Genomic DNA, 14,141 nt, shown 5'->3' on the forward strand with positions numbered 1-14,141 from the left:
AAGACTCTTTAGCATATCTACCCATCTCCCGGCTGCATTGTCGGCTTTGACCATGCGTATGGGTACTTAGACTTGTAAATCTCCTTATTCTCCTGACTTAGAGGGCAAATTCTCATACACATTACTAACTAGTTTCCGTCTATAGGAAGCGGGTCAAAGGGTAGTAGTGAAGGTCCAGGCATGTTTATGTCTAAGGGGTATTGACCTTTGACCTTGCGTAAGCCTCATCAGAATCGTGAATATCTTTTCGTCTTGCCCTACAGGAAGCGGATCAAAAGATGGCTGACGGTGTAATTGATAATCAGGGGAATGAGTACCGAACCTCAACATGCGCAGGAGAGTCAGCATCTGGCAGTATCACCAGCTCGTATCTGGACGTGGGCAGAGCTGCGGACATGCTGAACTCAACAGGTTCGTTTGTTGTTGTTTTTTGTCTGTTTAGTCTTTTTAGTCTGTTTGATGAAATAGTCTCCATTGATGGAATATAAACATGTAGCACTATATTATCAACTAATTCGATAACATAAATGCATAACCTCAGGCATGTTTTTTTTTGCAGTTTTATGATTTTGTGTATTTGTTTACAGTTGAGGACATATTTATATGATATTTGTCACGTTGGTAGGCGTGGCCAAAACAGGTTCAATTATGCTGACCCTAGCTTTTCTCCCTGGTTCTGCAGTAGACCTTCTGATAGTAATATCTCGTGTTCTTGGCATGTTCCAGGTTTGATTTTGGGTGGTAGATAGCTTTCGTTAAGTGCTTTTTGTGCTCTATTATAGGTACTAGGGCAGACGATGCTCACTATGTACCCGCTCCTGCTCCGCGTCCGGACCCAAGCATCCCCTTAAGCTCAGTCAAGAACCCCGCATACACCCCTGATGACAGTATGAACGACAACATCTACACTACAGTCGACGACGCACTTGAAGACGGAGCAGATGCTAATATGTCAACTACAGAGGACGACGTTTACATCCATGTCATTGGTTAATCGAGGACACTGGTGATGGTAAGGCCATGTTGATTATATGAATGACACCATCTGTGAACCCCATGCACCTTTGACCAGTTGATGACGTCACACTTCCGTTCAGGATACGTGACTTTGGCATGATGACTTGATCATTTCATCTTCAGAAATGTTGGATGACTGACCTGAGCTTTCTTTGAAGATAACGCTTTATAACGTTAATGATTTAATCACTATTATAGATGTCCGCTTACGCAAGCTATTGATGATTAGAAAAATAACTGTATAGCTGTTAGCATTACTTTTGTTCATGGGCAAAAGACACGGAACAGTCTATACTTGTTTCATGTTTATGAAGAGAATATATTCATTGGATCTTTACTTCTTAAAATTCCATTTTTCTTCCTAAATACCCTGTATAAGGGCAATTTGTCGAATGTATATTTGTTCTTGGTTTAAAGGACAAAGTGTTATGTCTAGAAGACGCAGATATGCAATGATTGCTGAAGTCAATGGATGCAGGTTCTCAATATGTAATTTTGATATGTCGGGAAATGTTCTTATAATCTTATTAAAGCAGACATGTATATGGTAGTTCAAGATATGAAGTGTGCATGCATAGTTATGCATTGTGTATAATATGTCAAATTCTAAGACCCTCGCAGGTTATTTATTTGTTATTCTAAAGATATATTACAGGGTATTTTGTATTGAAATTTTTGCTTTTTTTGCGTACCTTATATATATGTGTGCATATGTAGTACTGTAAATGTAAGGAAATACACATTAAATGTATCCTTTTATTTAACATATCAACACCACGTCAAAAATTGTTATCGGGAATAGGTGTAACAAAAGTAGAATAGAAATGTATTACCTACTTTCCAATCTGTATCTTGTCAAGAACACTTATATTGTCATTGGTTACACATTTTATCTCAAAACAACAATTTTAATATCATATCCATAAAGTTTGGTAAAAATTCGAAAACTCAAGCCATTTGTACCATAATGATAGTTATGACGTGATTTGGTGATACATGTATGCGCATAATACACATTGTAGCTTCGACTAAGGAATTTATTATACGTGTAATATGGTTAGTATAACCGTATACTTAAAACACGTAAAATACAATGAGGTATACGTCAGGGAAAATTGACGATAATTCCCTTATATAATCTTAATAAGTATAACTACTATAATAACGAATTGTAGATTCAGCGCACTGTTATCATAGACTTTCAACGCTGGGTTTTATGGATTTTATATACATACTGTATAGCATCCTCTTATGTCAGGCTCGCCGATAAGTAGTATATGTCAAGCAACGGCCTGGTGTACATGTACTGAACTGCGATCCGTCCTTCTCGCTTTGTTAGCACTTACCAGCCGTCAGCACCCAATGAAACGCTCCCCTTCTATTGTTGGAGGGAAAGTCATCAGCCAATCACGTTTCCTCTTGACCGCAGGCGACGACGTGATTGGTTGTTGACGGCTGAGAAACGCAAACAAAGTAACGAAGGATGGCAGCTAAACCGTTGTTTGATATAAACAAGCGGCATGTGTCTGGTGTGAGAGGATACGTTATGGTATCAATTGGTACCGATTCTTTCTCTCTCTCTCTCAACCATATGTGGAAGGATGAGTCGCTCGACCTGTAAGATTAAAATCATGAAAAAATAAAGGTTGGTGTGAGAGGATGACTTACTACTTTTTTGTATTTATCATAATCATAAACATTAACATCCGAAAAACTTTCTATTATAAGTAGTAAAATAATTAAACAATGGGGAGAACAAAGTCAGGTAAAGAAACATCTTTGTTGATCTGCAAAGACATTTTACGAAATTTGGTTGATTTTGCGTTCGTAAAAATAGTATATGTATCTGCTTGTGGGTTTGACGTACGCCAGTGCACCTTTATCCGCAAGATAACCTATATCCGTTGTTTTAAAAACTGGGGTATTGTGGGATATCAAGTCGACAGACGGTGGTTTCGATTTTTCATAATTTAAATCTACCTTCCCAGCTTGATATTCATCAATGTTTTTAAACAACGGATATGCGTTACCCCCGGGGATATAGCTGAACAAGCATTAACCCATTTAGTTACCATTCTTAGTTCTTCGCTATGAAGCGACAGGCCCCCTCCCTCGCCCCGGCCTCACGGATACAATCCTCCCCGTCATTACAGTCGGATCGGCGGCTGCAGGTCCGGCCGCATGCACCACGTGACTCCCCGTCCCGGCGTGCACAGCGCTCGTTCTGAGCACAGTCCGAGTTGATATTACACTGGATAACAGATAATGAAATATTTTGAACGCATTGTTTGCATATCGTCAATGAGGAAAAATCTTAGAAGTTTTTCCCCCGGAAACTTGATAAATATTACAATTATAGTATCGAGAGAGAAAACAGGATGAAGGCTCCATAAACGGCGTATGCGTAATGAGATATATTATGGGTAACGGGTGAAGGTGACTAACTTGTAATTAGTTTGTGTCTAGATAATTTCTGAAACATGTCCAAACTTGTTTTGTTTACGTCAGAGGAAGACGATATCATCAAGTCGTTGGCTAGGTATACACTTTGTTTTAGAAAAATCTTCAAATTGTTATCCTTGGAGTGTATTTTCCGTTTTTCTTAGAGTATATCTTATTTCCTAAGCGTACACTTTTTCCTAGGTATCCTACCTTATTTAGGATGATGTACTGACAGGCTCCGAAGGTGTCCCCGGCTTCCTTGTGACATTTCTCGCCGGAGTCGCAGTCGTCCAGCCCGTCACACCGCTTAGCGCAGCCGCCAGCCTCGTCCAGCGGGTCGATCGCACACTTCCCCTGGCGACCGCACTCTGAGTCCCGCACACAGCGTTTCGTCTGAAAAAAAGAAGATTATGCATATAAATAGAATACTTGATGAGCTTTTATTGCACACGTTTGCCCTAGATATTCTAAGTACAGGCCAATGGTCTTATACACAAACGTAAGTATAAAAATATAATCCAAGTAAATGTGCACCTTGTCACGAGAACGTGTATATAGTAGAACCAATTCATTGCATAGCAAATTAAAGCACACTTCTGTTTATTGCACTGAATTCCAAAATCCCAAACTGGTGCAGTCCGGCTGTATAACTTCTTATCATTGCACGAAATACGCTGGCAAATTGGCTTTGCAATTAAATGGCTTCTACAGTATCAAGTCGGTGAGGTTCGTGCTGACATTTTTGTCGTACGCAGTCACACCCACAATACGTACATAATACACATTTCAACAGTTTTGCGTCATTTTTAGGTACGCAGACATACGCATAGTTTGTCATATTAATTTTGATCCCGTAGGAAATAACCTTGCAACCTGCTTGTAATTTTATATGTACTGAAATTTCTAAATCGCATGATCTCAACATTGAATTGAAGGAAACAATCAATGTAGGTAGTGCAGTTTTACCTGGCACCGCCTGAGGTCGTTGTCGTAGATAAGTTCCTGGCAGGACAACAGGCCGTCCTCTCTGCCGCCGTCGTTACAGTCGGCGTCGTTTCTGCACTACAAGAGGACAACAAACACACAACAGTCATTCTTAGTCGGTACACAGTTCAGTTTAGGGGAACAAATGGCTTAATTGTGAAATCTAAGTGTAAGGAAGGTTGGATTTTAATGAACGAATGAAGAGTTTATTGTACATACATACCCACAGGTCGCAACAAAAGATACATAAAATATATACAACGTTATCCAAAACAAAAATCGTACTCTACTACGTACGTGGATTCTTATACCAAATACACGGAGTATGGTATACAATTGATTCTTCATTTCATTCTTTCACATCTTATTCGTTGTTTTTGGGACTGAATTTTTCATTCTACGACATTAGTATACGTTTTTCGACTTTTTTTTTCAATCAACGACATATATTTGCTCAATTTGCAGCTGCCTTCTACGCTTCATGATGTGGTCCAAACACGGCACCTCTTTTGGAAAACAGACGAAAACTCATGCACGCGCGGATGTTATCTACATAATTGAGACAACATGGCTCAATGCTGGAGAAAGCAAGCAGGGTACTAGGGATTTTCAAGTCCTCCCAGGCATCACGAAGTGTTATATAAACAGGCGACACACATTCTAACCTTTGGGGCCCTGGGGTCATGAGGTACTGACAGGGGTCAACTTCATGGGTCAGCCATCTTGAAAATGTTACGCTTCCCCTGAATTATCTTAATAGAATGAGAAATGGGAAAGATAACACGGCACACTATCCTTAGTCTTAAACGACCATTTGAACGGAAATACATGAAATTGTATTTCCTTTTAAAGATACGATGCTGTTGTGCTAGAAGACACAAAATCTAGTAGAAGTTACAAGGAGATGTCTTTTATGATTTCTAGCTTTCAGTTCGACCAATTCAAGTCACAAGGTTGCTGCGATATAATCGTATGATATTGACACAGTATTTTGTATTGTATTCGTTGTTTTTTCGTTTTGTGATGAAATTGAGACCCACCACGTCGCTCCGTTCAACCTCTCTTCACACTTTAGCCTGGCCTCTGTCCAGGATCTTACAGTGCAGAAATTCCGACCCAATTTCTGAGAGGGGACCAGACACACGGTGACAATTTAACGATTTAACAGCTGAGACAAGTAGGCCCTGACTTCTCGATTCGACTAGTCCAATCAAGGGAAAAAGGGACTTGCATTTGAAACAATATATTTCACCATACTATGTATGGCTGAAATATAAATATTACCATATTCTCGTACAAGCTTTAGCGGCAAGCCTATATTGCGAAATACAGGATGTCCCAATGGCTCTACTGGTAGCGGCCTCACAGTTTCTCTCCTACTCAATTAGTTGGTAGTTGGGAGAATTTTACCCATTTTCTTTGGGAGATTCCGCACGAGAATACAGTCATGTGACGCGTTGACCTTTATAAGAGTCTTAAGAAGTTGATGTCAAGATAAGAACGCCCCAAAAGTCTCACAGCTTGAGATAAGGCAAGAGAGATAAGAATGTTGTCCGCAGAATTCCGGTAGCTCGCACGAGATTTATCTGTCATGGCGTCAGCTGCTCTCGTACCCAGGAAACAGGAATTTGAAGAGTCCTCTCGTGCACCACTAGCCGGGTCGTGTAAACATGGTCACGCGACTTGTAAACAATCGCGTGGCGCTTCCAGTAGGGCAGACATTACAGCTGACTGATTTCCTATTAGAGCCTAGCATACGAAGCTCCAAAAGAAAACCTCATTTGAGTACTTACCAAAATTTCAATATCAAAAATTCTTCTTCACCAGTCGTAAGGATATCCTTTTTAACCATGCAAAGAAAGCAGAGGGCTGTTCAGTTTAAACTCCAAGAAAAACAAGGGGGGTTTTATTATAAAGTGTTTTATAAATTGTACGTATACACTAAACATATTTCTTAAGTGTACCCTACTAAAGTTTTCACCGCGTCGAAATTAGTCAAATTGCTGTCCCTAGTTAACGATAAAAACAGTGTTCTGCTACCTTCAACCATTCAACATGGCGGACAGCACCTACGTCATAGTCACGTGAGTGCTAATGTATGAGAGATGTCGTAATCTTACATCGTCCCAGTACGCACGCTTGGACCGGCTTACGGCAACGTCCCTTCCAACACGTCCACTGTTCATGTTTCGGCCCTGAGACTGAAAAGAGAGAAAGACTTTATTAAATAATATTAGAATATTGAAGAAGCAAAGCTATTTTTCCAGTGACCTTCATTATCATCATCATCATCATCGTCGTCGTCATCATCATCATCTAACCATCATCATCAGCATTATGGTTTATTGAGTAAAAGTGAAAAGTTTTCCAATCTCTTTGAATATTTTTTCTTCTTTTTCTTTTCTGCCAATGTAGTACAACCAGATACAGGCAGGTGTTTTTCAGCAATGTAGAAATGTGTGATGTCTATACTTAATCACAAAAACGAAACAGAATCTGTACAGTTTTAGAGAACTGTATGAAACGGTGTCATTTTGTGCCAGTCCTTGCAATTGGATTGAATCTGAGGTTTCTGGGTCGCGAAATGGGCTAACAGAAAACTTCTGTCGACCGTGGAACCAATTAATTTGTCTTCTTTGGCCGGTTGTGGTTATACTCCAACTAATGACAGAAATAAGGATGTAACAATCCCTGAAACGTGCTATAACACATACTTGACTTCTCTCGTATACGTCCAATGAATTTCGATATTAACGTACGCTAAAAGTTCTTTTCCCCAAAATCCCATTGATGTTCATCGTTGAAAAGTACCATTTTCACCGCGAAATAGGCCACTTGTTGGTTTTAAATCATGATTTGACAATCGTGTTGGATGTTGCCGCACACATGTGTAAAACACGTCTAAATCTCTCTACTACTTTCAATTTGTATGCTTTTCATTCAGACGTTATTGAAAGGAAGGACTCCTGTAATTTTCAACGCGGTGGGTCATGGGGAAAACATCTTTGTCGTGACCTCTAATGTTGACGTTTGACCTTGGGGGTGCCAAGATCACACAGAACAATTTCCGTGGTCTCCTACCGCAAGGGCGAGGGGCGACCTTTCCAAGGTCATAATTAGAAGCAGTCGCAGAACAACTACATTGGGAACAGACATATGACTTCAGGCGCTAATAAATTTTACGGTTGGTTTGTATCTCTGTATCTCAAGAGAATGATTACATCTTAAACTACGAGGAAACATTGCGTTTTTTTTGGTAATGACGTGGACTACATCACAAATGTCGCATTTTCTTCTATTGGCCTATTTGTGGTGTGTTGCCGTATAAGTTACCGCCTTGTGACCATTGCTGAAAATGTAATGTTTTCGAGTGCGTGCGTCAGCAGTTTGTGAACTGCATTGCTGAACTCAATGGATGGGTCTTCATCAAACTTGATGTGTTAGTAGGTGTTGGCAAAGGGACGAAACATTCAGATAATGCCCCCTACCACATCTTACGGTACTGCAGTGGAAATTCCGGGTTTGATACGTCGTTACTTTTTGAAGAGTGTACTTTTCTGTTGGAATCTGTTTGGTCCCTATAGTGGCTCCTGTTTTCTACAAGGTATCAAATTTCAGCGAGATTTTTTCCTTACTTCTTATCAAAGTGGGTTGCGGTAACACAGATGGTTTGAGCAGTCTTACGTGCGTAATTCTTTTTGACAGATAAAACAGGTGTGTTATGTAAGCTTTGACGCGTTCATTTGGGTATATAGTGGCTTGAGGCCACCGGAAGGTAATAGCGCTAAATCACAAATAAAGTTATACCTATCCAATAGCCACGCCAAACTCCGCAAAAACGTAAAAATGCAAGCAATATATGAACATGAGGAATACATAGATTTGACTGACATGCAGCTGCGTTCTCATTGGTCGAATCTCTAATTGACATGTTCTCATTGGTTGAACCGCGCGCTAATTGTGATAGACAGCCAGATCGGTCTATTGAGCTGCATGTTTAACTTATAAGACAAGGCTCTCTCGGCAGAGAATTCAGAAGTGTCTGATATTTTAGCTTGCATGTAGAACTACATACAGACTATTATATACAGATCGCCAACATACCTAAAAAAAACCCGTGCCTCCGAAGTTATACAAACCGCCGCTAGGATGCTCACAATTTTACCCACACTTCTTTTGACTAAAAAGCTAAGGCCTAACGTTACCAACCATGCAAAAATCATAAGAATTCAAAGTTATTTCATCGTCAAAACAAGGGACCAATCAATGAATGTTACACCAGGCAAGCATCGTTATAACGTTGTGTTAGCAAATGCAACAATGCTACACGTGCTGTGATCCTAACGGTACGCAAAGAAACCATGTTGAAAGTTATGTACCATTGACTGTGAGCCAAAGAATGTTGTTGGTCTTGGCAAGAGCACTTACCCAGTGACATATCTACTGTCATCGAAGACAGGTGGCTAAACCTGAACTTCGACTTGGAGTCAAAACAGACTCCAAACATTACACTTGGGAATACAGTGGTATGAGTCAAAAGGTATTCAGTTTCGTTGGAAGTGCCAAAAAAGTGAAGCCACTTTTGAAAAGTCAATCGCATGTGTGATTGAAATTTCACAATAACGTTAAGAAGTTGCAGTGGATTTTTTTTTCCAGCTTCCACCGCCTTCGCTGTTTTAAGGAAAATAGAAATGTTCATTTTTTTACATCTGATTTTGCGCCCCCTGGTGGATTTCCTAGATACCGCAGCAGAACTGATATCTCGTGTTTTGAACAAGCTAACGTAGAGCTTCTAAACAAAAACATAAAAATGCAACCATTTGAAGAAAATACAGTGACACTCTCGCTCATTGGTTGAACCTCTAATTGCCATGCTGTCATTGGTTGAACTGCTAATTGTTATAGACAGTTCGGATCAGTCCCCTATCGCACCCCGTACTCGAAATGAACTACGAGCAGCTGCTGTTTGTCATTTACTGCAATTAAAGGCATAAACAGGCCCAAATAAACGATCTGAGTGCAACACCAGCTGCACTACTGAACTGTAGACCTTAAAAGGACTGAAGGAATGGAGTGAAATGAAAACCCGGGGCACAAGGGAGACACGGGGTCGCCTGCTTATCGGATGGTACCAGGAGCGAGAAATGACTCAAGGTTTGGTGTCAGGTATTGAGTTCGGAGATTCGTGAGTGTTGACTGTTTGAGGAAGGGGGCCTTTGAGTTGTAACGTTGAATTAGAGAGAGACAAGGAGAGAGGGAAAGAAAAATAAGAAGGTACAGACAGAAATTAGATAGAGATTATAAAAGAGAGAGGTAGGAGAGAGGGATGGAGAGAGAGGAGAGGAAGACAGAAAAACACAAGCACACACTACAGAGATAGAAACAAGAAAGAGAGAAAGATAGAGGGAGGAAAGGGAGTGAGTGAGAGAAAAAGACAGAGAGAAAGAGAGATAGCGATTGAGAGAGAGAGGGAGAGGTGGGAGAGAGAAAGAGAGAGAGAGAGAGAGGGAGAGAGAGGGAGAGAGAGAGAGAGAGAGCGAGAGAGAGAGCGAGAGAGATGAAAGATACACACTGAGAAAAAGAAGAAAGTGAGAGTGTGGTAAAACCATCCCGGGAGTGAATGAGTGAGAGAGAAAGAGGAAGGAGATTGCCCAACACGAAAGAGCATGTTTACAAACGGTGAATATCATCAGACCACGGTTCCATCTCAGACACCACAATAGTAACTTCATAGCGTGTGAACGACACAAGACACGCAACACGGTTGGTAGCGTGTGTAAAACAGGAAAAAAACGTGTTTATCAATTGGTTTAGGCATCTTATAATTATCTTCAAAGAACCTGGTCTTGTAGCTTCCCGTATCCACTTGGAAATTTATACCTCGCTATCAGCTTGGAATCCACAAATATTGAGTGCAACACATGCACACAACCCCTCCCCACCCTGCCCCCCTCCCCCACTGCTTCTCCACCTGTCATGTCCCATTGTGTCCTATCGCAAGTCCTCACGGGACAAATCAAAGGACATCTGACCAGCAGGTGTGTTAGTCGGACCGTGACAACACGGCCGGCTGTTTGCTCCCCTCACAGAGTCTTTGATTTGGTCAGCAAATACCGACCTAACCAGGAGAAAAGTAGGCCAATAAGATAAGAAAGCTACTGATTTATAAGTCCTTTGTGTAATGACCTTGGAAAGGTCTGTGGCTTGATTTGGCGAATTGGTATCAGAGGTGCGTTTGATACGCGTAAGGTGTAGTAGACGTAGACAGAACGTTTTCTTTTGATATAGAAAACAAGTATTTCGGCCATCTTTAGTGTGAGGTTAAACAACAGAGGGAATTCGTTATATAGCATACCAATAGCAAAGTCGCAAATTCTCCTTCGAATTTTTATATTCAGATCAATCTAAGCAACGAGGATTATCATTACCACTCGTCAAAATTCTCAAATCTTTGATAAAAGTATTTTTTGTAAATTAATTAGATCAACATACAGTATTTTGAGCCGAAAAACACTCATGACTATCCTCATACTATGAAACAACATATTCAGTTTACGACAACCAAAGGCCGCTGTCAAAACCACAACCTTTCCAAAGTAACTGTATATCGTTTTCGCAGCCCCGGTTTTGGGATCTGGAAAAAAAGGTTAAGCGATTACCGCCATATCTAAACCATATCTAAACCATATTTAGACTAAAGAACGCTGACCGGATTTGCCCCTTTAATCTCAAATCAGGCTATTTTCCGCTTGTTACATGCATTTACCACTATTTGGAGTGTGAAAAGTCCACCTATACTATGAACAATGAATATGACAGAACACAACAAAATTTTTTGACCTATTTGTAATATTTCAGCTAGTTTAATCTCTGATATAGCAATTCTTGCCGTCTAAAGACAAGAACTGTTCGAACTAGGCATGCTATCGCAGCACCCTTATCTAAACTCTAATTGATAAAGACAAGTATCACGTTTGGAAAATTTGGACAAAAATGCTCCAAATTTGCTTTACCAAGCTTTATATTATCCTAGTCCATCTTTGTTATTTGTAAACAGCTGTAAAATGCAAGTGTATTCTAACTTGTTTTACTATACACAAACATTTAGGTCGTGTATACACTTGATAAAGAATAGCCGACTGCTAAACTGCTATAAGTTTAACAGCAATCCATCGTTTTGTATCCACAATTCACGCATTCAAAAATCGACAGCTAAGCTTGGCCAAGGGAATGTGTCGAAACTTGAGCGGCTGGTAATTGAGAGGGAACGGTCTAAAGCTTTCAACAGCATATCGCAAGCGACCTTCCCTGAGGAGCGCTGTTCTTACTTGCAAGACAAACATATGTCAAGTAACACGGGCACAGCTTGAGGGGGAGGGCTGGTTAGATTTCTACAAATTTGTGCATGCAGGCGACTGCATTGAAACATGTTGCAGAGGCCTGAGGCTGGCGGAATTGCAAACATTACTAACAGTAGCATGCCACAAAAAAGAAACAAGAAAGATTTTTTCGGGGTGCAAAACCAATTAAAATCTTGCACTAGATTACTATGCACTTATTTCCTTGAATTGAGGGCAAGTGTATTCTTTTCTTACAATTGATTGGAATCGTATTTAGAGACGCACGCATGCAAAGCTTATGGTGAAATTAGCAAACCCTTGTAACATAAGAACATACGGAAAGGGTATTCAACACCGGAAAGCAGTGTTTAATAGTGTAAAATAGCAGAACTACCGAACTATCCATGCGCCTTTGCAGCACGGAAATATGATATGCAATGATTTAAAGCAAAAATTATCACTTATGTGACGAAGGCAGACGATTTTATATTTGTCTCAACTCACCCATGTTCTGGTTAGGTCGATTCCTTCCACGGCCAAGACGGCCAGGGTCAAACAAAGTAGCGACATCGTTGTACCGTGTCCTCCCATCTTCACCTTGTAGTTTCACGGTTCCTTACAGCAGAAATCCAGGCTTGCCAACTGCAGGGAGAATATATATCTTATTCACGGGAATCGAACCCAGGACCCCCTCGATCGTTTGACGTAGGTGGGTTTAGGAGAGCTCAGCGACGGCGGATTGGAAACATGTGTTGTGTGTTCGCTCCCTGTTACGTACTGTTTGACTTGGCTGCGCAGCACACCGCGTTCTTTGCATTCCAAGAGGCCGGCCAGGAGGATATATAAAGTTCCCGTCAAACATTAACCCAACCCGCACACACCTTTTTATTATCTAGGGCGCCAAAGCAGGCCAAGACAACGACACATCAACACTAAAAACAGCCTTGTCTAAACGCCATTGTTTATCAAGTCGCTGTGTTGTAATACTAGGAATGTTTTATTTGCGAGGTAAACGAAAAACGCGGTATAAAAACACCAAAAGTGCGAGACCTACTTGTAAGACCACAAAGGGCGAATAATTCAATAAAGAATGTCGCACTTTGAGGGGACATATTTTCTTAGGAACGCTTTGGCTTAATTTTTGTGTTTGTTGTAGGTGCTGTTGTTTCTTTAAGACTCAAAACTCGTGGTATCCTTTATCTTATCGATGACAAGGTGTCTTGAGGGGATTAAGAAACCTTCCACGCTGGGCGGGAACAGGTTTTCTGTCAGGTTCACACTTTGTCGTCTGCAAACGGACGATTTCATTATTGCTGCAAGGGGTGAGGGAATCAAGCGACTATAATAATCAAATCTGCTTTCAAAGCTAAATGTATTTTTCAGATAACGTTATATCTTTATGATGAATTTAGAAAAAATTATAAAGTAAAAGGGGGAAACACTGGGTATTATCAAACTAATTTGTTCTTTATTTTCGAAACTTCTGAAACTGTATTTACCGTATGGTGTGCTTTAATTTGGTACATCCCAACCTGCAACATTCCTTGCAAGAAAGAAGCGGAAAAATGCATGCGATCCGTTTCATTCTGTTGCGGTCAACTGGAACTGATACAAGCCAAGAGAGGGCCACCTTACCCGTACAGGGTCATAGCTCTCTATCCTGGCCTAATGTCTAGATCCTGAGAATTCGAAATTTGTAAGAGATTTTATGTGCAAGGTCACTAAACGTCAGTCAAACAACTACGCATACTTCAATAGAATTCAATTATTTGATCGGGAATTGATGTCAGAAATACCTGAAAGTTTGGGGATATTTTCGATTGAAAATAAGTCGACGAAGAAAACCAAAGCTTTGGAGCAGTTTTGACTCGTGTGTCATGCACCCTCCTTTTCTGTACATATTCAAAATTAATAAAATCTGAAACACTTAACGCTACACTATAGAAAGTTAAAAAAAATTATCATATTTTTACATCTTTTTCCCATATTTTAATCTTTCCCCATATTTTAGTGGGCGGAATATCTTGACTTGGCTAGCCGGTTGTCGTGACACATAAACTTAAGTAAATATCCTTGTTTATTTGTTCTGAGTAAACCCCGTGTCAGCATAGGTAAACAAAAATAAACAGATGTCTCCGTTGGTCACTTCATACATACAGGGCACGCAAAACTGATATTGAGAATCTATAGGCGGTGTTTTTCCCGTCGGTATCAGTTTTATCTATTTGAAAAAAAAAGATTAGACAAAGAAAATATAATAGCAGAATAAGCAGGTGTATTGATAATAGCACCGAATACTAAGGGTCAGGGAAGCTAAGTAGTCTCTAAGCAGACGTGCCGTCAGCTGGACGAAAAAAA

The 14,141-nt window shown here is 40.4% G+C and overlaps 2 protein-coding genes across 2 annotated transcripts in view; one reads left to right on the plus strand and one right to left on the minus strand.

The window, feature by feature from the left end:
• The window catches only part of LOC118408103 (leucine-rich repeat-containing protein 15-like), a 10,259-nt gene extending 8,686 nt beyond the window's left edge, over nt 1–1,573 (plus strand). The window contains exons 11-12 of the mRNA XM_035808723.1: nt 264–411; nt 783–1,573. Coding sequence (XP_035664616.1) covers nt 264–411; nt 783–994 — 360 coding nt within the window. The 3' untranslated portion in view covers nt 995–1,573. The remainder of the gene's footprint in view (nt 1–263; nt 412–782) is intronic.
• Nucleotides 1,574–1,753: 180 nt separating this feature from the next.
• LOC118408114 (cysteine-rich, acidic integral membrane protein-like) lies at nt 1,754–12,689 on the minus strand. The gene is made up of 6 exons (XM_035808736.1): nt 12,288–12,689; nt 6,564–6,644; nt 4,426–4,521; nt 3,670–3,852; nt 3,090–3,268; nt 1,754–2,632 (listed from the first exon to the last, which is right to left on the minus strand). The coding sequence occupies exons 1-5, from the start codon at nt 12,372–12,374 to the stop codon at nt 3,095–3,097; spliced, it is 621 nt and encodes a 206-aa protein (XP_035664629.1). The 5' UTR covers nt 12,375–12,689; the 3' UTR covers nt 1,754–2,632; nt 3,090–3,094.
• Between the last annotated feature and the right edge of the window lie 1,452 nt (nt 12,690–14,141).

This window comes from Branchiostoma floridae, unplaced genomic scaffold, assembly GCF_000003815.2.
Source record: "Branchiostoma floridae strain S238N-H82 unplaced genomic scaffold, Bfl_VNyyK Sc7u5tJ_1557, whole genome shotgun sequence".
NCBI lineage: Eukaryota > Metazoa > Chordata > Leptocardii > Amphioxiformes > Branchiostomatidae > Branchiostoma > Branchiostoma floridae.

What these genes read in the sequence shown, in the direction of transcription:
- LOC118408114 (XM_035808736.1), bottom strand. Translation starts at nt 12,374, where the DNA reads ATGGGAGGACACGGTACAACGATGTCGCTACTTTGTTTGACCCTGGCC. An exon ending in TCGACCTAACCAGAACATGG is followed by an intron (nt 6,645 to 12,287) that starts GTGAGTTGAGAC and finishes CTCTCTTTTCAG; the next exon opens with TCTCAGGGCCGAAACATGAA. An exon ending in AGCGTGCGTACTGGGACGAT is followed by an intron (nt 4,522 to 6,563) that starts GTAAGATTACGA and finishes GTCCTCTTGTAG; the next exon opens with TGCAGAAACGACGCCGACTG.